Below are 22,120 nucleotides of genomic sequence, written 5' to 3'. Positions count from 1 at the left end.
GCCTCCAGCACTGGCTCCATCAGTCACCGCCGCCGTGTCTTCCAAGCCGCCGTCTGGGCGTCCAGCACTGGCTCCTTCAGTCACCGCCGCCGCCGTGTCTTCCAGGCCGTGGTAGGGCCTCCAGCACTGGCTGCATCAGTCGCCGCCGCCGCCGTGTCTTCCAAGCCGCCGTCTGGGCCTCCAGCACTGGCTCCTTCAGTCACCACCGCCGCCGTGTCTTCCAGGACGTGGTCTGGGCCTCCAGCACTGGCTCCATCAGTCACCGCCGCCGCCGTGTCTTCCAGGACGCGGTCTGGGCCTCCAGCACTGGCTCCTTCAGTCACCGCCGCCGCCGTGTCTTCCAAGCCGCCGTCTGGGCCTCCAGCACTGGCTCCTTCAGTCACCGCCGCCGCCGTATCTTCCAGGCCGTGGTAGGGCCTCCAGCACTGGCTCCATCAGTCACCGCCGCCGCCGTGTCTTCCAGGCCGTGGTCTGGGCCTCCAGCAATGGCTCCAATAGTCACCGCCGCCGTGTCTTCCAGGCCGTGGTAGGGCCTCCAGCACTGGCTCAATCAGTCACCGCTGCCGCCGTGTCTTCCAGGCTGTGGTCTGGGCCTCCAGCACTGGCTCCATCAGTCACCGCCGCCGCCGCCGTGTCTTCCAGGCCGCGGTCTGGGCCTCCAGCACTGGCTCCATCAGTCGCCGCCGCCGCCGTATCTTCCAGGCCGCGGTCTGGGCCTCCAGCACGGGCTCCATCAGTCACCGCTGCCGCCGCCGTATCTTCCAGGCCGCGGTCTGGGCCTCCAGCACTGGCTCCTTCAGTCACCGCCGCCGCCGTGTCTTCCAGGCCGCCGTCTGGGCCTCCAGCACTGGCACCATCAGTCGCCGCCGCCGCCGTGTCTTCCAAGCCGCCGTCTGGGCCTCCAGCACTGGCTCCTTCAGTCACCGCCGCCGCCGTATCTTCCAGGCCGTGGTAGGGCCTCCAGCACTGGCTCCATCAGTCGCCGCCGCCGTGTCTTCCAGGCCACCGTCTGGGCCTCCAGCACTGGCTCCATCAGTCACCGCCGCCGCCGTGTCTTCCAAGCCGCCGTCTGGGCCTCCAGCACTGGCTCCTTCAGTCACCGCCGCCGCCGTATCTTCCAGGCCATGGTAGGGCCTCCAGCACTGGCTCCATCAGTCACCGCCGCCGCCGTGTCTTCCAGGCCGTGGTCTGGGCCTCCAGCACTGGCTCCAATAGTCACCGCCGCCGTGTCTTCCAGGCCGTGGTAGGGCCTCCAGCACTGGCTCCATCAGTCACCGCTGCCGCCGTGTCTTCCAGGCTGTGGTCTGGGCCTCCAGCACTGGCTCCATCAGTCACCGCTGCCGCCGCCGTGTCTTCCAGGCCGCGGTCTGGGCCTCGAGCACTGGCTCCATCAGTCGCCGCCGCCGCCGTATCTTCCAGGCTGTGGTCTGGGCCTCCAGCACTGGCTCCATCAGTCACCGCCGCCGCCGTGTCTTCCAGGCCGCGGTCTGGGCCTCCAGCACTGGCTCCATCAGTCACCGCCGCCGCCGTATCTTCCAGGCCGCGGACTGGGCCTCCAGCAATGGCTCCATCAGTCGCCGCCGCCGTGTCTTCCAGGCCGTGGTAGGGCCTCCAGCACTGGCTCCATCATTCGCCGCCGCCGTGTCTTCCAGGCCGTGGTAGGGCCTCCAGCACTGGCTCCATCAGTCACCGCTGCCGCCGCCGTATCTTCCAGGCCGTGGTCTGGGCCTCCAGCACTGGCTCCATCATTCGCCGCCGCCGTGTCTTCCAGGCCGCCGTCTGGGCCTCCAGCACTGGCTCCATCATTCGCCGCCACCGTGTCTTCCAGGCCGCGGTCTGAGCCTCCAGCACTGGCTCCATCAGTGACCGCTGCCGCCGCCGTGTCTTCCAGGCCGCGGTCTGGGCCTCCAGCACTGGCTCCATCAGTCACCGCCGCCGTCGTGTCTTCCAGGCCGCGGTCTGGGCCTCCAGCACTGGCTCCATCAGTCACCGCCGCCGTCGTGTCTTCCAGGCCGCGATCTGGGCCTCCAGCACTGGCTCCATCAGTCACCGCCGCCGCCGTATCTTCCAGGCCGCGGTCTGGGCCTCCAGCACTGGCTCCATCATTCGCCGCCGCCGTGTCTTCCAGGCCGCCGTCTGAGCCTCCAGCACTGGCTCCATCAGTCACCGCCGCCGCCGTGTCTTCCAGGCCGCGGTCTGGGCCTCCAGCACTGGCTCCATCATTCGCCGCCGCCGTGTCTTCCAGGCCGCGGTCTGAGCCTCCAGCACTGGCTCCATCAGTCACCGCCGCCGCCGCCGTGTCTTCCAGGCCGCGGTCTGAGCCTCCAGCACTGGCTCCATCAGTCACCGCCGCCGCCGTGTCTTCCAAGCCGCCGTCTGGGCCTCCAGCACTGGCTCCTTCAGTCACCGCCGCCGCCGTGTCTTCCAGGCCGTGGTAGGGCCTCCAGCACTGGCTCCATCATTCGCCGCCGCCGTGTCTTCCAGGCCGCGGTCTGAGCCTCCAGCACTGGCTCCTTCAGTCACCGCCGCCGCCGTGTCTTCCAGGCCGTGGTCTGGGCCTCCAGCACTGGCTCCATCAGTCACCGCTGCCGCCGTGTCTTCCAGGCCGCGGTCTGGGCCTCCAGCACTGGCTCCATCAGTTACCGCCGCCGCCGTGTCTTCCAGGCTGTGGTCTGGGCCTCCAGCACTGGCTCCATCAATCACCGCTGCCGCCGCCGTGTCTTCCAGGCCGCGGTCTGGGCCTCCAGCACTGGCTCCATCAGTCGCCGCCGCCGCGGTGTCTTCCAGGCCGTGGTAGGGCCTCCAGCACTGGCTCCATCATTCGCCGCTGCCGTGTCTTCCAGGCCGCAGTCTGGGCCTCCAGCACTGGCTCCATCATTCGCCGCCGCCGTGTCTTCCAGGCCGCCGTCTGGGCCTCCAGCACTGGCTCCATCAGTCACCGCCGCCGCCGTGTCTTCCAGGCCGCGGTCTGGGCCTCCAGCACTGGCTCCTTCAGTCACCTTCGCCGCCGTGTCTTCCAGGCCGCCGAGCAGGAGGCCGCAGGGCTCCTTGACCCCACAGCATTGAGGGCAGGCGCCTCTCAAGACTGCCTCGCCTACAGGGACCAAAAGAGAGAGAGTGCCACGCTGGGCCCTAAGCACCCAGCCTGCATCCCGGAAGCCAAGAGGTTGGGGGCCGGGACACACACACACACACACACACACACACACACACACAGGCTCTGTCAGCACCCCCAAGACTCACCCTTCGAAGGGGAAGAAGGGAAGGCCGTGCTGCCGGCTTCCGGCCTTCCAGTTTCTTGCCGTCCAGCCTCAAGCTGTCTGGCCCAGCCGGGCCGACAGCGGGGTTGGAGTGTGGGTTCCCCCACTTCTGGCCAGTCTGGCCTTTCGTCCTGTCCGCCACAGGTGGGAAGCGGGAGTAGCCCTGGTTGCCGCGGAGCCTGCAAGGGGGCGGGAAGGAGAGTGGAAGCCCCTCCACACAGCCCCCACTATCTCCCTAGCGCTCTCCCCGCCCCAGGGCTTCCTCCTGCCCTGGGCAGCTGCGGGACAGGCTGCCTGCCGCTGGAGGGCCCCGCAGGGACACAGTGAATGGGCACTGTGCCCCGAGGGGGCCCAGCCACCCCCAGCTCCAGGCCCCAGTGCCTCACAGAGGGCTCCACCTTACCGCCAGGGCCACGCTCCCCGGCCTGGCAGCCAGTCACTGTCTCCTGGGGAGGCTGGTTTGAGGAGTGTGGTTTGTACCAGGCACAGGGCACTCACTGCCTCTGAATGAGGGACTGTGTGAGGCCACATGGAGGGGAAATGGCCGCAGGGAAAGGTGCCCAGAGTCTGCCCAGTCCCCCCCCCCCCCCCTGCCCCCCAATAATGGCAGCTCTGAGAGCCTGGAGGGCCCAGGAGTGGACGCACGGAGCTTGTTCCATTTTTCCGGCCTGAGGCCCCGCCTCCACCTGCCGACATGGGCCCGGCCGCCACAGGGCTAAGACCTCGCAGTGGAGCCAGCCGTCGGGGGGTCACCAGGATTACCTGTGGCTGCCGCCTGCCGCCTGCTGCTGCCTGCGCCCAGCGGGGGCCTGGTGCCCGGAAGGGGCCCCGCTCTCCAAGCTTTGCAGGGTTTGAGTGCCCAAAGGCAGGGGCTCCTGGCCCCTGGCACAGCTGCCAGGGTAGCCCAAGGAAGGGGCTATGGCGGGGAGTGGGGACGGGGCAGGATTGGAGGGGCCGATGAGCCGCCTGTTCAGGTGGCTGGAGGCCCGAGGGGGACCGGTAGGGGGGTGCGGGGCAAAGGAAGAGAGAGAGGCCAGGCGGACAGGGTGGATGGAGAGAGGGGACGGGGGATTGGCGGGGCAGGGGACTCCTGGGAACCTGTGCTGGGTGCCGCCGCCTTTGCAGGCCCCCAGGAGAGGACGGAGCCCGTTGGTGAGGGCTGGGAACCTGGCAGGGCCAGGCCGGGGAGCAGCCGGAGGGCAGGGTCGAGGAGCAGCAGGAGGGCAGGGTCGGGGAGCAGCCCGAGGGCCAGGCCGGGGAGCAGCCCGAGGGCCAGGTCGGGGAGCAGCCGGAGGGCAGGGTCGGGGGCCCAGGGCAGGGGCCTGCTGAGGGCCGGGGTGGAGGGAGGCAGAAGAGGGGGAGGAGGTGGGGGAGAAGGGGATGGGAGAGGGGGGTCTGGAGACCCCAGGAAAACAGAAGAGCTGCTTCTTCATCGTCACCGATGCGCAGAGTGAGAGTCCACTCCTGTGGTGGGGTTCTGCAATCTGAGGGACCCGCCCCGTTCCCTTGGGAGCGTCTCTGTGACCTCAGAAGAGAGAATTCTAGAACCTCCTGGCTGCCCTGCCGCAGCACAGCACTGTGCTCTGTGGACATAAACCGAGGCAGTGCCTAGGCCAGAGCCCGGCAAGTCCTCTCTGCAGCCTGGGCCAGCCGAGGTCAGGCCCCTGGGGGCTGTGGACTGGCCAGGCTGCGTCCTCCCCCAGTATCCCCTTCCTGTCCCCTCTCCACGGTGCCTGAGAGGCACAGACCCCTCCCAGCCCGTGGGGAGGCTCAGGCTCAGCCATTCCCCAGGGTGGGTGCCTGGGGGAGGTCTGGGCTCAGGGACTCCTAGAATGAGCGGGCACAGCCGTGTGGTCTTGGGCATCCCGGGCCCAGGGGTTCAGGGGAAGAGGCAGCCACACGTGCTGGTCCAGAAGCAGGACCTGGAGGGCTGGCTCCCAGGCGGTGCGGGGCAGTGGGCGGCACTGGCCCGGAGAAGGCAGTGTTCGCGGTCACTCCCGCAGCCCCAGCCTCGTGCTCCCATATCAGCTCGGCCTCAGCCTCGGCCTTGAGGATCCTCCTGGGACAGGGACAGAAAGGACCAAACACTGGGCTCCAGACTCCTGACAGGGAAAGGAGCAAATCCACACCCCACATGGGCCTGAATGGTTTTCCTGGAACTTCCCCGCACTGGACGCCCGGTTATAACACTCCTCCACGATTCTCCACTGGCTTCCCCTTCCGTCAGGCGGACAGAATCCTAATGCTTTGTGTAATCTGGTCCCTTTCCTTCCTGCTTGCTCTTCCCTTTGGGAACTCTAACCACACTGGCCCTTTCTCTGTGCCTCCCACAAACCCAGCTGACCCGCCTCAGGCTCACACTCGCTAGCCCCGTCTGGAATCACCTGCCACTCCCGAGGCAGCCCTCACTCCATGCAGGTCTCTGCACAGGCGTCACCACTCAGGCCTTCCCTGTCCCCGTCCACAAAGCCCTTCCCTCACACTGGTGTCCTTTCCAGTCATGTCCACAACGGTCTTTTCTCTGTCCTGCTCACTGCTGGATCTTGTTGCCCAGAATAGCGCCTGGCACAGAGTTGGCACTCAATAAACACTTGCTGAATGGAAAAGAAATATAAATGCTTACTGGACTTTACAAAATCCCAACCTGCAGAGAAGTCTGAATTACTGCGTGGTATAGGAAATCACAGGCGTGGGAGGGCCCGCGTGAGGACGGCACGTGGGTGCCGTGAGCATGTCAGGCTCTTTGCAGCACAGTACAAAGCACGAAAGAGGAAAGAACACCGACCATATAATTGCCTTTCCAATTTAGCGCAAGAACTAGGACATGCATACACTTTCCCAGACTCCCCAATCCGTGTGTCCTGCTAAATGACGATCTAACCCCTGCCACACCCTTGCTTAAAACTCTTCATCAACTCACCCATTTTGAGGATAAAGCCCGAACTCCTCGCTGAGGTTACACAGAACGTCCTGCTCTCACCTGTTCACCTCTTCCCACACTGGGTTCCACACTCCGCACAAATGGAAATGCTGGCTATTAAGACAGTTTCTTTTGCTTCTGAGTTTGGCTCGTTCTATTTCCTCACCTATAACACTTTCTATCCCCTCCCGCACCAGCTAGCTTCTGCATCACGAACCTCCCCCACGTTCTTCCTTCAGCAGGCTCTTCGCATGTCCCAGGCTCCTGCAGGAGAAGGCAGCCCAGTGTGCAAGTACTTTCAACTCGTGGCCTGTGTCGCGCTCGCTAACAGTCCACTGATGAAAGAAAGGCAGGGGTAAGTCCAGACTGAAGGGGTGGAAAAATGAATTCCACGTGTTGGGAGTAGTGATGAAATTTTAATAAATTAGGACAAACACATAAGGATGGGGGAATTATTGTAGTTCTTTGCAAGCACTTTATCACACTTTCCCTCTCTGTCAGCTCCTACTCACCTTCTGCTCTCAATCTAGACACTTGCCTAATCCTTAGCGTGAGAAACTCTCCCCCAGCACCTTCCTGCATCACTGCTACTGCCCAGATCCCTCTCCATGCCGGTGAACGATGGCGACAGTGACATGGGACATGCTGGCCTCCCAAGCATACCCGGGGGGCTGTGCTCTCCACTTTACGGCAGCGTGGGACCAGCCTTCCCCAGTGACGCGAAGGGACTGAAAGGAGGAGGGAGTTCCAGTTTCTGTTTTGTTTTCGTTGCCTAGTACAGTACCTGGTTTTTATTTCTTAAAAATACCTGTGACAAACACTTAACTATAAAAGTAAAATGGGATAAGTTCCATTTTTAAAGACACAAAGAATATTCTTGAGATCCCTGCAAGATCTGAGATAGTATAAAATTAACTGGAGTAAGAATAAAACACCAGAGGGAAGAAAAGAGAAAACCAGCCAGAGAAAGCAGCACTTCCTTTTATTAGGCTCACAACGCCGTTTTGAAGTCCAGCCTCTCTCTGTAAAATGTGTCTTTCTCATTAACGCTCCATCGGAAAGCAGACAGACTTGGTCTTCACTGTGTGTCTGTGGTGCACCCTGCCACACCCAAGCTTCATAACCAGCCACATCTCAGAGAAGAGTCTGTGGAGGCCAGCGGTGATTGACCGGCCTTCCTCCACACACACACACACACACACACACACACACACACACACTCTTAAATATGTACACACATACTTTTTTTTTTTTTACAAAAATAATATAACAGGTCTACACAGATCTATTAATTATTTAAAGTTTCACAGCAAGGCCTATGCTACATTATAAGCATTTTTTACTTTGGATTAAAGTGAGAACTTTAGGCCTAAAAATAGATTTAAGATTATTGAACAAAGGCCATATAGCAACACAGACACAATAAATCTTGATCATCAGACAACTAGAAGTACTCTGTGGATATCCTTATGCTAGTCCCACTCCATATCCTCATCAATTATTTTCATTTTAACTAAAATACAAAAGTAAAATAGTTCACTGAAATAATCTTCTATTCATTATACTAGCATATATACTAAATTATACTAACTGCGTGATAGTCTCTATGTACCAAGACTATATTTTTGTTATACTTCATTAAATATGGTATCCAACCATAAACCACACACAAGGAATGCATACTGAACAACAAGGGAAGGAGAGAACAATAATTTGCAGGCTATCTTTTACATGGCACTCAAAACAAAACAAGTAAGAGAAGCCTTACAAGATACTAGTAGGTAACAAACTAATTTGCAGTGACATTTAATATAGTTTTATCAGAAGGAATACATTTAGGTCATATACAGAAACACACATAAACTATGTGAAACCCTAGGATTTCTCCTAAGAGTATTCAAAATGCTCATCAAAAGTTAATTAGTATAATAAAAATGGTGACCAGGTGATTGAATAAACAGAATGTCATTTAATATATTAAAAACACAGATTCTGGGAATAGATTCTACCTCCCAAATACCCAGAAATCTGAGTTAACAGATCCTCTACTTTGCATACCTGATACTAATAAAAATATGAAGTGTTTTCACAGACTATAAATGCAAGGCCACAGCCTAAGGGGCAGTCACAGAAAGAATAAATGAACACAATCTTGCCGGAGTGAGCACAGAGAGCTCCTGCATTTTTGGTCCCCAACCCCACCCCAAGGGCCATTTCTTTGAGGAAAAAAATCAACAGTTCAAGCCCATGACCTTGGGCCCCACAAGCTATTACCTAGCCCAAGCTTGGCACCAGACAGTCTTTCAGATGCCAGTACGATGCTGGATCCTTCAACTGGACAGGCCCTCTTCATGCCTCCAGGTTCTGACCGGCACCACCTCTTCCCACAGAAGGGGTCAGCGCAATGAAGCCACAATGGGGGGCCCGGGAAGAACTAGAAGAAGGAGGTGTCTGATGAAAAAGCACCCGCCAGCCGGAAATCCTCTTTGGTGAGAACACTGTACATGCGCTGAGGCAGCGCCCGGGAGTAGGGGGCGGGGCGGGGCACCGTGGTGCGCAGGATGAGCTCCCGGCCAGCAGGGGGTGGGAAGTCTGACACCGAGTTCTGCCTTCTCTCCTCCGCGGAGCCCATTCTCTTCGGTTCCTCCTCCGGTGGAGCCATGGCTGCAGCCTTGAATAGAATCAAATGCTAAATTCAAGATCAAGTCGGTGCTAAACTTAGATCACTATGAAGGACAGATGAATAAACATGATAAATGAAGAAAAATGTTTTACATTATTCAGTAATGTTGTCAACTATGTTATGATTATTCAAGAACACAACACAGAAAATACAAGAAGTTTGAAACATTACATGAGCAGCCAGAGATTACAAATAAATTGGTGAGAGAGAGACAGAAGGGATAATGACTGCCAGGCAATCTGCTTTGAAAAGTGGGGGCAATATTCAAACATCTGATGAAGAAGGAAAATGTGCTGCTTTCTGTGTTTCTTCTAGCAAAGACCCAAGACAGAGTCTGACGTCCTCAGTCCAGTAATGGAGCTGGTTCTCTCAGAGGCCAGAAAGGTGTTTTATGCCGGGTTCCAATTCTTTCTAAGGTTCACTGGTTGAATTACAACTGGGGCCAGTGGTTCTGTTTGTGGGCAGCTAATGTGAGGCAGCAGGGAGGTCTACGTAATGTAGCAATGGCAACAAAAGCCAAGTTCTCAATATCAAAGGCATCTATTTTCTCATTAAAATTGCATAAAATACATATTCAATTAGTCTTAATTTTAACTCTGATCACTACAGTTGTTTCATTTTTCTGATCACTGTATTTCTTGATTTGGAAAAAAAATATTTTTGGCAATGGAAATATGAAACTACGCTTTACAAGAATCAGCAAGAAAGGTATGTCAAATCCAAACTATTAAAGAGGTTGATAGTTTTAATGATCTTACAAAGTTAAAGGGAGGGGAAGGAACAAGAAACTATGAGGGACAAGGCTGTTTGTTACCTCATCAGAAGATTCAGTCAGCTTGAGAAAGGGTGAGAAAAGAAACAGTGATGAAAGGGAAACAAAACCAAGCAAGATGGTTTTAAAAAGAGACAAGGAATTTCAAGATTATTTCAGATAGCATGCACTGCATTAAGGAACATGATTCTATCAAAAGAATTATCAAGACAAACATTCAACACACCTAGTTATCAAATTGAGCAGACATACCCACTACTCATGCATCTGATGGCTCAACAGGTGACATACAGAATGTCATTTAATGGGAAAATGATTTAACAAAAATCTATCTCTTTTTTAAAAAAAATGTTTATTGATTTTTTTTAAGAGACAGAGGAAGAGAGAGGGATAGAGAGATGGAAATATCAATGAGAGAAATATCATCTATCAGCTGTCTCCTATACACCCCCTACTAGGTGAGGATCGAGTCCATAATCTGTGCATGTGCCCTGACCAGGAATTGAACCAGTGACCTCTTGGTTCATGGGTTGATGCTCAACCACTGAGCCACACTGGTTGGGCAAAGAATCTCTGAGTTTTACTGAAAAATTAAAATGATCAGGGCTTGTGCAGGAGACAACCAATCGATGTGCTTCTCTCACATCAATGTTTCTCTCTGTCTTTCCCTCTCTCTTCCACTCTCCCTAAAAAAAAAAAAAAAAAAAAAAAAAAAAATCAATGGAAAAATATCCTCAGGTGAGGATTAACAAAAACAACAACAAAAAAGTATGATTTTTTTTTGGGTTAATTCTCACCAATGGATATTTTTTCCATTGATTTTTAGAGAGAGTGGAAGTGGGGAGGAGGGCGAGAGAGAGAGAGAGAGAGAGAGAGAGAGAGAGAGAGAGGGAGAGGGAGGGAGGGAGGGAGAGAAGCATTGATGTGAGGGACACACACTGATTGGTAGCCTCCTGCATCTGCCTGGACAGGAGGTGGGGAGTGAACCTGAAACCAGATACATGCCCTTGATCAGGAATTGAATCCATGACCCCTCGGTGCTCAGGCAGACACTCTAATTGCTGGGCTAGACTGGCCAGGGCTAAAATGTATGAATATATAAAATTACTGTGTGCCTATATTAATAAACTGACATACAAGGTTATGAAAAAAAAAAAAGAATAAACTTGAATGGTTTTCATTAGCCAGACATTTAAGGACTGAGTTGAGAAATGTACCAAACAAGAGCTTGTTTTATGGATTGGTCTGCCAATTCCCTGAAAACATTCACCACAAGGTATGGAAGGTTGAAGTAATGTGGGATGAATGAACAATTTCAGATTGGCTATATGATGAGGCCCTGAAAAGATGATACATTCTTATATTTATTGATGTAGAAAGATAATTATATTGTGTGGAAATCAAAAATAATAAATAAATTATATAATACTAGAGGCCTGGTGCATGAATTTGTGCACGGGTGGGGTCTGGCTGACTTAGGGGAAGGGATGCGGGAGGTTAGTTGGCCGCACCCCCTGGTTGAAGGGAAAATTTGCATATTAGCCTTTTATTATATAGGACTAGAGGCCCGGTGCATGAATTCATGCCTGGGTGGGGTCCCTTGGGCTAGCTAGCAATCTAGGCTTATGGGGCTGCAGGAGGTTGTCCGGCTGGGGAGAGGGGTAACGGGAGGTTTGCTGGTTGGGTGGAGGGGCTAAGGAAGGTTGGCTATGGGAGTGCACTGACCAGCAGGGGCAGCTTCTGCATTAAGTGTCTGTCCCCTGGTGGACAGTGCACATCATAGCGATTGGTTGACTGGTTGTTCCGTCCTAATGGTTACTTAGGCTTTTATATATATATATATATATATATATATATATATATATTCATATATATATATATATATATATATATTCCTATTTTTATAAAATATACATATATTTGTATATACTACTTGTTAAATGCTGGTGTGATCTTTAGTGGGGAGTAAGATTAATGTGATTAATTTTTAATGTGATTAATGATTCCTTTAGAATTTTCTGTGTTGCCCAAATTTTTACAATGAGTCTTTACTTATAGTCTGGGAGGTGGAGGAGGGGAGATTGGACGCTATTTCCATTTTGGGGAGAATAATTTTGCTTAACTATTCAAAACAAGTAACTCTCTCAGCATTAAATATATGAATACTTCAGGTTTTAAATCCTCTTAATACACACATTTTAGAAACTGAGGAGAGTTTTTGCAACATGAGGAAAGAAAGTTCATATTTCTCATAATAAGAAATGAGCTCATTAGCAATCTGGTGAGTAAGCAGGCGAAGACACAGGGTGTGAAAACAAACTTGGTTCTTGCTTTCATGCCAGACAAAAAAACAAAACAAATCAAAGTAATTATCTATTGCTTTCTAGAATTTGCATTTATAAGGAACTAAAATTCTCAGTTTTTAACTGGAAATTTTTAAATTTAAAGAGCTACCCTCATAAATAACCTCAGGTTTTAATTCTTCCTAAAAATTCAGATAAATATATTTGGCCATGATTTTGATATAGAATACTCCAGATAAACTCAAAGGAGATTATGAAGTTTTTACTCCTTGTGTAAATCCATTTAAAGTATTTTTCTTATTTGATTCTGAGAATCATACCTTCAAATCTGGGTCATTCCAGGGCCCTCAGTGTCAGGTAAAGGCCCCGGGACTCAGTGCACTGGGTAATATTCTAACAGAAACTTTAGGGTTAACGAGCCCGGACATGAGGTCACCGTGGGATGCCAGCACTTCTTACCCATAAACAGAGCGGGACAGAGAGCATCAGTACAAAGGCTAACTAGCAGCATCTCTATGAAAATGGCAATCTCAGTGCTTTAGGATGTCAGAAGGTACAATGTGATTCTAAACCTGTGCTTCCATAGCAGAAGTCATGCTAAAGAAGATGTTTCAAATCAGGCTTCTTCTGTGAAGCCTGTTTACACCCCCAAACTCTGAAACCCTGCGCCTCCTCCCTAGGAAACTCTTCGCCGTTATAAAAACAGTTGGATTTACTAACTCAGAGTTAAGCTGTGAAACCATTTGCTGTACATGGAGTCTGACCAGTAAGACTGAGCCCCATTCTAATTTAAAAGTAGGGGACATTTTTTCCTACAGCACAGGACTGGCCATTGGCCATTGAGTCCCTATCAAATTAAGAAAGCAACATCTGACCGCAATACCCAAGCTCACACTGGGCCAGCAGCTATAGGAGCAGCCATGTGTCGGAATCAAAACAGCGCCCCACTGGGCAGAGGGCTGGCGAAGCCACAGCATGTCAGAGACGAGCCTCACGTACCCGCTGTGCGTTCACAAACAGCTTGTGAATGATCCTGCCGGCGTGTCCTCTTCCCGCGCCCACCACCAGCACTTCGGGCTGCTCTAAAAGGCAGCTCACAAACCTGGGGAGAAAGAATGGAAGGTGAGCCGCTCACTTCCCATCAGTCCTCCAGATTAATTCTGTGGACAAACATTCACAATGATACTGGCTCAACTACCATGGCTGGAGTGGGATTTTATAACAGGATAAATTGATATTTGGAATTAAAATCGACTCAAATGATAATTCTTACTACCTTTTAAGCATTTTCATAAAATTTGTGAAAAGCCCATCTCTGTCAAAGTGCAAGAAGAAATATTCAGTAAAAGTTGATAACAAAAACACAGTTTCATTTATACAACAAAGCAATGATCCATGTTAATTGTTTTTATTCGTTTGAAAATATTGATATTTTTAAATCCTCACTTAAGGATATATTTGTTTTTTAATTAATTTGAGAAAGTGAGAGGAAGGGGTAGAGGGAGAGAGAGAAAGAAACATTGATCAGTTGCCTCCTGTACATGCCCCGACAGAGGACTGGACCCACAACCTAGGTTATGTGCCCTGACCAGTAATCGAACCATAACCTTTTGGTGTCTGGGATGATACTTCAATTAACTGAGCCAGCGGTCAGGGCTGCTTTGGTTTTTTGAGGTGTATAAGTGCACGTGTGCGTGCATGCACAAAATGCATGTTTTGCTGGGCAGTGTAAACTGTGCCATTTTGTGCTGGAAATACTGTACTGTCAAGTCCATCACAGAGCTGTAGAAGAGAGCTAAGAGCGTCAAAGGCAGAACCGCCAAGCACGCACTGCCTGCTCACTGATACTGCTATTTTAGAAATGACTCACTTGATTAGAGCTCATTCTGCTCATTTAAAAGGAAGGCATTTTCCATTATGCTCAATTAATATTTGACAAAGGAGGCAAGAACATACAATGGAGTCAAGACAGTCTCTTCAATAAATGGTGCTGGGAAAATTGGACAGATTCATGGAAAAAAATGAAACTAGATCACCAACTTACAAAGAATAAACTCAAAATGGATAAAAGACTTAAATGTAAGTCAGAAAACCATAAAAATCCCAGATGAAACCATAGGCAGCAAAATCTCAGACATCTCTCGTAGTAATATGTTTACAGATATATCTCTTAGGGCAAAGGAAACGAAGGAGAAAATAAACAAATGGGACTACATCAAAATAAAAAGCTTTTGCACAGCAAAAGAAAACCATCAACAAAATGAAAAGAGAGCCTGTTGTATCGGAGGACATATTTGGCAATGATACAGCTGATATAGGGTCAATATCCAAAATATATAAGGAACTCATACCACTTAACAAAACCAAGACAAATAATCCAATTAAAAAATGGGCAAAGGACCTAAATAGATACCTCTCCAAAGTGGACATACAGATGGCCAAGAGGCATATGAAAAAATGCTCAAACTCACTGATCATCAGAGATGCAAATTAAAATGACAATGGGGTATCACACCTGTCGGAATGGTTACTATCAACAAATGACAATCAGCAAATGACAAGTGCTGGTGAGGATGTGGAGAAAAAGAAGCCCTAGGGTACTGCTGGTGGAAATATAGACTGGTGCAGTCATTATAGAAAATAGTATGGAGTTTCCTCAAAAAATTAAATATGGAACTTCCATTTGACCTAGTGATCCCACTTCTAGGAATATATCCTAAGACACCAATCAGAAAAAACATTCACTCCTCTGTTCATAGCAGTGCAATTATACAATAGCTAAGATCTGAATACAGCACAAGTGCCCATCAGTAGGTGAGTGGATAAAAAAACTGTGGTACATTTACACCATGGAATACTATGCAGCAATTAAAACAAGGATATTTTACCCTTTAAGACATCATGGAGGGACCTGGAGAGTAGTATGCTAAGTGAAATAAGCCAGTCAGAGGAAGACAAGTATCACATAATCTCACTCATATGTGGAATCTAGTTAACATAATAAACTGATGAAAAGAGTAGATTCAGAAAAAAAGAAAAGAAAGAAAAAAAAAAGGCATTTTCAAGAACAAAGAAGGCTGGGAGAAAATTTCACTCAACAAAAGATACAAAATTCAAACAAAATCTTGTTAGAAGCTATAGCAAATGCCTTGTCATATACTATTAATTTTCTAGCATCAATAATGCCATTCCTTGTGAAAAGGCTGCTGCTGATGTTAACATTATAACAAATTCAAGCTACTGAAGTAGCTAATTTGGAAACACTTTAAAGCAACACATGTCATTTCAATGGGCACAAACAGAAAAGCCCTCACACTGAAGGCTCCCTGATAACGGTGCTGCCAGGGAAGAGACTGGCCCAGGCATTCGCCTCACCTGGAGAGGCCACCCGGTCACTCTCCACACATATTTGCAAGGTGCACAGAAAATGCATCTTCGCTCTCACGGGTATTTTTAAAAATTAAATGAATATTGAGCAGAATTACGGTTGCAGAACCCCTCAGACTGTGGTTAAGGAACAGTGAGAGCTGCAAGCAAAGCTCTGAGCAGTGCTGGCGACAGTTAACGGCTGATCCTCAGGTGCAGGCACCGCCTCAGGGAGCAAACAAGGACTTCGCTAGGAAGAGAGACCTGGGAGGCTTGCTTCTGCAAGTGGGAGCAATGGAAACACTAGAAAGCACTCAGAAATACAGTAAAGGTCAAATCCCATGATAATTATTTCTCTGAATCTGGCCAATGCTTATTACAAATAATAGGAGCGTATCACAAAGAATCTTGACATTTCATTAAAATTTTCTAAAGGAGTGGTGTCTTTTCCTACTGCAGATAAAAATAAGCGAGTCAAATAGCAATTACCTTTCGAGATCTTCCTTTTCCTCCTCTTGTTCACATCTCTCAGTTCCAAACTTGGCTTTCAGTGAGCGGGCTCTGGCAATTAGGGCTTCCACATTAGTAATTTGATGGATGATTTCCTAACAGTAGAAAAGGGGAAGTCATACATTGGAAAACAGCAAAGAAAGGCTCAGCCTTTTAAAATGTTTCTTGAAAGTAATTACTGCCCACAGGGAGGAGAGAGTACTTGGCGAGATGCTGACCGTCCACCCAACTTACTTCTAGTTTCTTGTCTTCTGGATTGGGAAAGTGCAGGACTTTGCTGGAATGGGATATTATCTGCTTGATAATCTTCTTAACGGAAGAAATGTTTTCCAGACCTTCTGTTAAGAAGATCAAAACCATCATTAAATAAGTTAGACAAAATACACTTTCATTTTAGAAATGAACTAATTACTAATCAAAACGGACATTTACCTTCTTCCTTTACCTTGAGCACGGCTGCATGAATCACACAAGGTAGCAGGTGCCGAGCAAGGTCTGCAGGTTTCTGCATTGCCAGATAGTGCAGCACCTGGAGGAGGCACAGACTCAGACAAATTAGCAATGGAGTTGCCTGCGAATAAAGCAGCCATTTACGAAACAAAAAATCCTCTGGACCAGTGATTTTCAACCTTTTTCATCTCATGGCTCATATAAACTCATTACTAGAATTCTACAGCACACCAAAAAATATATTTTTTGCAAATCTGACCAAAAATAGGTATAACTTTGATTCATTCACACCAGACAGCTATTGTTGTGTTGGCTGTTGTCATTTTTTTATTTGACAATCTAAGAGAAAAGAGGTCACTGTCCCTGACTAAGTAGTCAGGTGTTGCACGCTTTAAAAATTCTTGCGGCTCACCGGCTGAAAATTGCTGCTTTGGACCACTGCACTCACATCGGTAACAAAAGTAGAGAAGAGCTCTCTTCTCTTGGTGTCTACGCCTACATTCCAGGCAAACAGCTATTACTGCCAAAGGTAAGAATAATGTTACTGAGGACAACTGCTTACTCTGTCCTCAATAAGGGTCAATATTCTCATATCCCCGTCCCCACTTCCATATGTAATGCATCGAATTAGGAAAATACAAGGAAAATAAAAACTACCTGTAAATCATACCACCTACAGATAGAATTATTAATGGTGTAACATTTTCATTGCAGAATTTTTCAAAATACCAAGCACACATAATGTATTAAATGAACCAATATGAAGTGTCTAAAATACTGTTTGTGACCTATTTTTCTCACTTATTATTTCTAAACATTTCTAGGTACCCTCCACTGATTTTTTTGGTTTGGTTGTTTTGTTTTTGTTTTTGTTTTCTAAAATGGAAATTGTTTTGCTTTCTGATTTAAAAAATACAGCATTTTTATCACACAGATTGACTCTTCTTTCCATGGGGGTAGAGGGCCCAGGTGACAGATTGGTGCGTGGCCAATTGATTAAGATTGTTTTTGGGAGAGGAGATAAGGGATTAACCAGGTCTGATGTCACTGGCTTTTATTTAGCACAAGTGATGCCCTTTTTTTTTTTTTTTTTTTAAATATTCTTGGATTGCAGTTTTAAACATTTATCGTTTTGATTTTTATTTTTAATCCTCACCTGAGAATATATTTTTATGGTGGTTTTTTTTTTTTGGAGGGGGGGGGGAAAGGGGGAGAGAGAGAGAGAGAGAGAGAGAGAGAGAATATGGAAGGGAGGGAGAGAGAAGAAAAGGAGGAGGGGGAGGGAGAGAAACATTGACTGGTATATGTCAGACCAGAAATCAAATCCACAACCTTTTGGTGTGCGGGATGATGTTCCAACCAACTGAGCCACCTGACCAAGGCTAGTGTTTTGATTTTTCTTCAAGGACTCCGATAAAATGAGTATTATTCTTACTTTTCCTATTTTCCATTTCTACTATTTTCTCTCCAACCCTCTTTAGTCCTTTTGCCACTTTTTCTTGTTGCCTTTTAAATATTATATTTAAATAAAATCTACTCTCTCTTGGGCTTTTGTCATTTAGATTTTATTTTTGATATGGTGTCTTTTTCTTCGATTTCATTTTTTAAAATATATTTTATTGATTTTGTACAGAGAGGAAGGGAGGGAGAGAGAGTTAGAAACATCAATGAGAGTCATTAATCAGCCGCCTCTTGCATACCCCCCACTGGGGATATGCCCAAAACCAAGGTACATGCCCTTGACCGGAATTGAACCCGGGACCTTTCAGTCCCCAAGCCGACGCTCTATCCATTGAGCCAAACCGGTTTCGGCTTTTTCTTCGATTTCTATCTTGAGTTAAACCAGCTGTGGTTTCACGACTTTGCAGTTTTGGGGTCCATTTTTGCTCTTGGTTTTAGTATTTCTGATTAAAAGTGATTTTTCATATCCCCCATGCTTGTTTAAAGATATCTGATTCAGTATATATGGAGTGCTGTTAACAATTTTCTGCTTCATGGTCAACTTTCTGGGAAATGTTTTTATTAGCTAACTGATCCACCGGCATTTTTTTTTTTTTTTTTTTAATAGTTTTGTATGGATGTGATCTGCTCTTTAGTATACCTAGTCATGCCACAATTTGAAAGTGCCCCTTTTCTGCAGTTCTTTAAAGGACAGCAGAGGATGAGGAAGGTTTGTAAGTTATTTATTTTTGTTTGTTTGTTTGTTTATTGATTTGGCAGAGGAAGGATGAGAGAGAGAGGGATAGACATATCAATGATGAGAGAGAATCAAGCCCCTTACTGGGACTAAGCCCGCAACTCAGGCATGTGCCCTAACCAGGAATGAAAACGTGACCTCCTAGTTCATGGGTCGATGCTCAACCAAGCCACAATGGCCAGGCCTTGTTTGTCTTTCACTTCTGCATGATCCTTAATTTCCCTCTCATTTCCTTCTTTCCCATCATTGCTTTATCTCTAAGGGGTATCAATGATTCTCTATATATTTGGTTTCCCAAGACAGTTTCTCTAAGTGTTCATTTGTCATCCAGCTTAAGCTAAAACCTCTCCCTGAAGCCATGCTGTGAACTATCAAGCTCTACCTGTACCAAGTACTTTGGTGCCCGGTATTAAGTTCTCTCTTTCTGGGGTGACTCTGTGCTCTGTCAGTCTTCTGTATCCCTCAGCTCTGCTTGAAACTCTCTGTCCATGCTCTCCTGCTGCTTGAGACTAAAACCAACAGCAGTTAGCATATGAATGCAAAAAGACCCATTGGAAGGCTTTTGATATATGCTGTGAGATGAGACAGTCCAATGGTAAGCATTCTCTATATAAAATATGGATATCTTATTTTTGGGCTAACTGCAACTAATTCTGAAATCTTAAATAACATGAAGTAGGAGGTCACGTTTTCATTCCTGGTTAGGGCACATACCTGAGTTGCGGGCTTAGTCCCAGTAAGGGGCGTGATTCTCTCTCATCATTGATATTTCTATCCCTCTCTCCCTCATCCTTCCTCTCCCAAATCAATAAACAAAAAAAATAACTTACGAACCTCCCTCATCCTCTGTTGTCCTTTATAATATTGCCCTGCTGTTGGCTGAATGCCTCAAAGCAATTCCCTTCCCTGATAATCCTTTTACTGTTTACCAAATTTTACCTTTGATATGCCTGTATCCATTCCTAAAGGGCAAATGTGTATTCAAGTAAATAAAAAGCAGACTGGCAGAAGTCTGTGAGCTTCTCCACTAGAGAGAGGTTTCCACCTGTCCCCCCCCCACACCCCCCCCCATGCCTTCTAAATTCTTATTTCTTGTCTAGGTTTTCATTTGTGTGCGGCGGCCCCTTCTTCAGATCCTGAACTCTAGCTGTGCTGGACGTGGCACCTGCAGCAATGGGAATTCCATTGGAATTTGGCTTCTCTACTTATAGTTTTAATCTGAAGGTCATTGTAATCTCTGTCTCCTAGTAATGCTTAAGGCATGGGTTTATTTACTTATTAAGTATATGGGATTATTTGGGAGGCCAGTGGATGGTGGGTAGGAGGGTATATGGGGCAATTTGATATCAGGCAGCTACCACTATTCATTAGAATTCAAAATACTTTTTAGTAACTGAAAAGCACTTCACTAAATGATCATACCATAATTTACTGAACCAAGCTTATTTTTGGTAACTTTGGTTATATACCCACTTTTCACTAAAAAATAATTATTTCCTTAATAAATTTATTGGTAGAATTGCTAGGTCAAAGGACGTAGCCATTTTTAAGGCTTTTGATATATGCTGTGAGATGAGACAGTCCAATGGTAAGCATTCTCTATAAAATATGGATATTTTATTTTGGGGCTAACTGCAACTAATTCTGAAATCTTGAATATAAATAGTAGGTACATAAAAAGCTCATTAAGTTCCAATGCTTTGCTTCTCGAGAGTGTCCAAAGATCTCATGTCTCTTATAGTGAGTTTTTTAAATGCTAGAACAATAACTACCACTTCAGAGTTAGATAGACAAACTTCAGTTACCTTTTCTGCTTCCCGTGTATCGTCAAAGAGTCTCCTTTGTCTTCTGGCAGGAACTGGCTTAGCGGTTTCCCAGGCTTCCACCCACATGTTGCTTGGAATCTTCATTCGGGCACTCAGTTCTCCTTTCAGAACCGTGTTTCCCTTTTCATCGATCACTTCCTCTTCGATGTAATCCCGGGGTGAGTACCACCTCACAAAGTCTTCCAGACAGCAACCTGGATTAGCTGCCTAAATCAAGGCCAAAAATTCAGCAGAACCAAATAAAAATCAACAGTTACTGATAAACCTGTTTGCAAGATCATACTTTTCCCTTCACAAAAAGCCTACCTAATCTTTATAAAACCTAATATGTGACATGAGTTTGGGTGTCACTTCGAAAACAGATCAAATGTTAAAATACCAAAAGCATTTTATTTTTGCTGTCTCTATTTTATAGAAAAAGAAAATACTTCCATTTGAAGAATTTGGAAATAAAAATTTTATGTAAAGTGAAAATAATTCTCTTAAACCAGTGGCCGGCAAACTGCGGCTCATGAGCCACATGCGGTTCTTTGGCCCCTTGAGTGTGGCTCTTCCACAAAATATCACACGTGGGCGCGCATGTACAGTGCGATTGAAACTTCGTGGTCCATGGGCAGAAGTCGGTTTTCGGCCTGGGCAAGTCTATTTTGAAGAAGTGGCGTTAGAACACTCAAGGGGTCAAAGAGCCACAAGAGGCTCGCGAGCCGCAGTTTGCTGACCACTGTCTTAAACAGTTAAGTAACATAGTTTAAAATTATAGTATAACTACTAAAAACTTAGAAAAGTATCAAATAAAGTTTACAGGTCATGTAAATTACATAATACACAACATGAAAGAATAACAACACAATACTGGAAAAATTCTGCTCTTTTCCCCCCTCGATAAATCAATACTGCAGTAAATATCAGCTAACCTCAAAAATGTTCTATTCAGCCATCAAATCCTTGTGCTTTATGTACAACATTACTCTCATATAAACTGCTTTTGTACTGTTAAGGAATTGAAATTCAAACTATTATTGTTCAGGTTTCTGAAATCTAACTAATTAAATTTTTATTCAGTGAATAATTCTATAGAATTTACAAGGGTGTATTTCAAAATCCTTTAAGTAATTACACATTCAAGCCTGGAATAAAAGTAGAGGCTTCCGCTGAAACCGGTTTGGCTCAGTGGATAGAGCGTCAGCCTGTGAACTGAAAGGTCCCAGGTTCGATTCCGGTCAAGGGCATGTACCTTGGTTGCGGGCACATCCCCAGTAGGGGGTGTGCAAGAGGCAGCTGGTCGATGTTTCTCTCTCATCAATGTTTCTAACTCTCTATCCCTCTCCCTTCCTCTCTGTAAAAAATCAATAAAATATATTAAAAAAAAAAAAAAAAAAGAAAAATTTAGAGGCTTCCCAGTGTTAGTAGTAAGGCACAGAGTTCTCTTTTGCAAGTGTACAGTAATATATTAGCAAAGTACTAAGGATGGGTATATGTATTGTCCCCTAATACTCAAAGGATACGTGTACACACATTAAACACATACCTTTTGGTTATATTCTCTACCACAACATAATCTTCCTGTATGAGTACTATATTTAATTGCCTGAAATAGTAAGTCATGTAAACATCAACAAAGAAGTGCTATGCGGAAGGTCATTTCTTTCTTTTTAAATTAAATTAACCTTAGACCAAATGCAAGCAGACTTGAAGAGAAGTTTTTTGGAACAGTTCCAATTTGGATTTCATTCTGTACTTGCCTCTGTAAGGATACTGTGGTAGGACAGGACAGCTAGAGGTCAGGTAACTGGCCAGAGTGGCTCAGTGGTTAAGTGTAAGGTGACCAGACAT

General features: G+C 47.3%; 1 protein-coding gene across 2 annotated transcripts in view; it reads right to left on the bottom strand.

The window, feature by feature from the left end:
- Positions 1 to 8,129: 8,129 nt before the first annotated feature.
- The window catches only part of RAB3GAP1 (RAB3 GTPase activating protein catalytic subunit 1), a 69,487-nt gene continuing 55,496 nt past the window's right edge, over positions 8,130 to 22,120 (bottom strand). The window contains exons 19-25 of one of the 2 annotated variants that reach the window (XM_084892254.1): positions 20,267 to 20,494; positions 16,247 to 16,343; positions 16,049 to 16,152; positions 15,794 to 15,909; positions 12,938 to 13,040; positions 9,678 to 9,698; positions 8,130 to 8,851 (exon numbers count right to left, since the gene is read on the bottom strand). In XM_084892254.1, coding sequence (XP_084748380.1) covers positions 8,615 to 8,851; positions 9,678 to 9,698; positions 12,938 to 13,040; positions 15,794 to 15,909; positions 16,049 to 16,152; positions 16,247 to 16,343; positions 20,267 to 20,494 — 906 coding nt within the window. In that variant the 3' untranslated portion in view covers positions 8,130 to 8,614. The remainder of the gene's footprint in view (positions 8,852 to 9,677; positions 9,699 to 12,937; positions 13,041 to 15,793; positions 15,910 to 16,048; positions 16,153 to 16,246; positions 16,344 to 20,266; positions 20,495 to 22,120) is intronic. The other variant, XM_084892255.1, reaches the window with a different exon arrangement.

Source organism: Pipistrellus hanaki (assembly GCF_964339955.1).
Source record: "Pipistrellus hanaki genome assembly, chromosome: 8".
Taxonomy (NCBI): Eukaryota; Metazoa; Chordata; class Mammalia; order Chiroptera; family Vespertilionidae; genus Pipistrellus; species Pipistrellus hanaki.
Note: the sequence above shows the minus strand (reverse complement) of the source record. Positions and strands in the feature narration are given on the sequence as shown.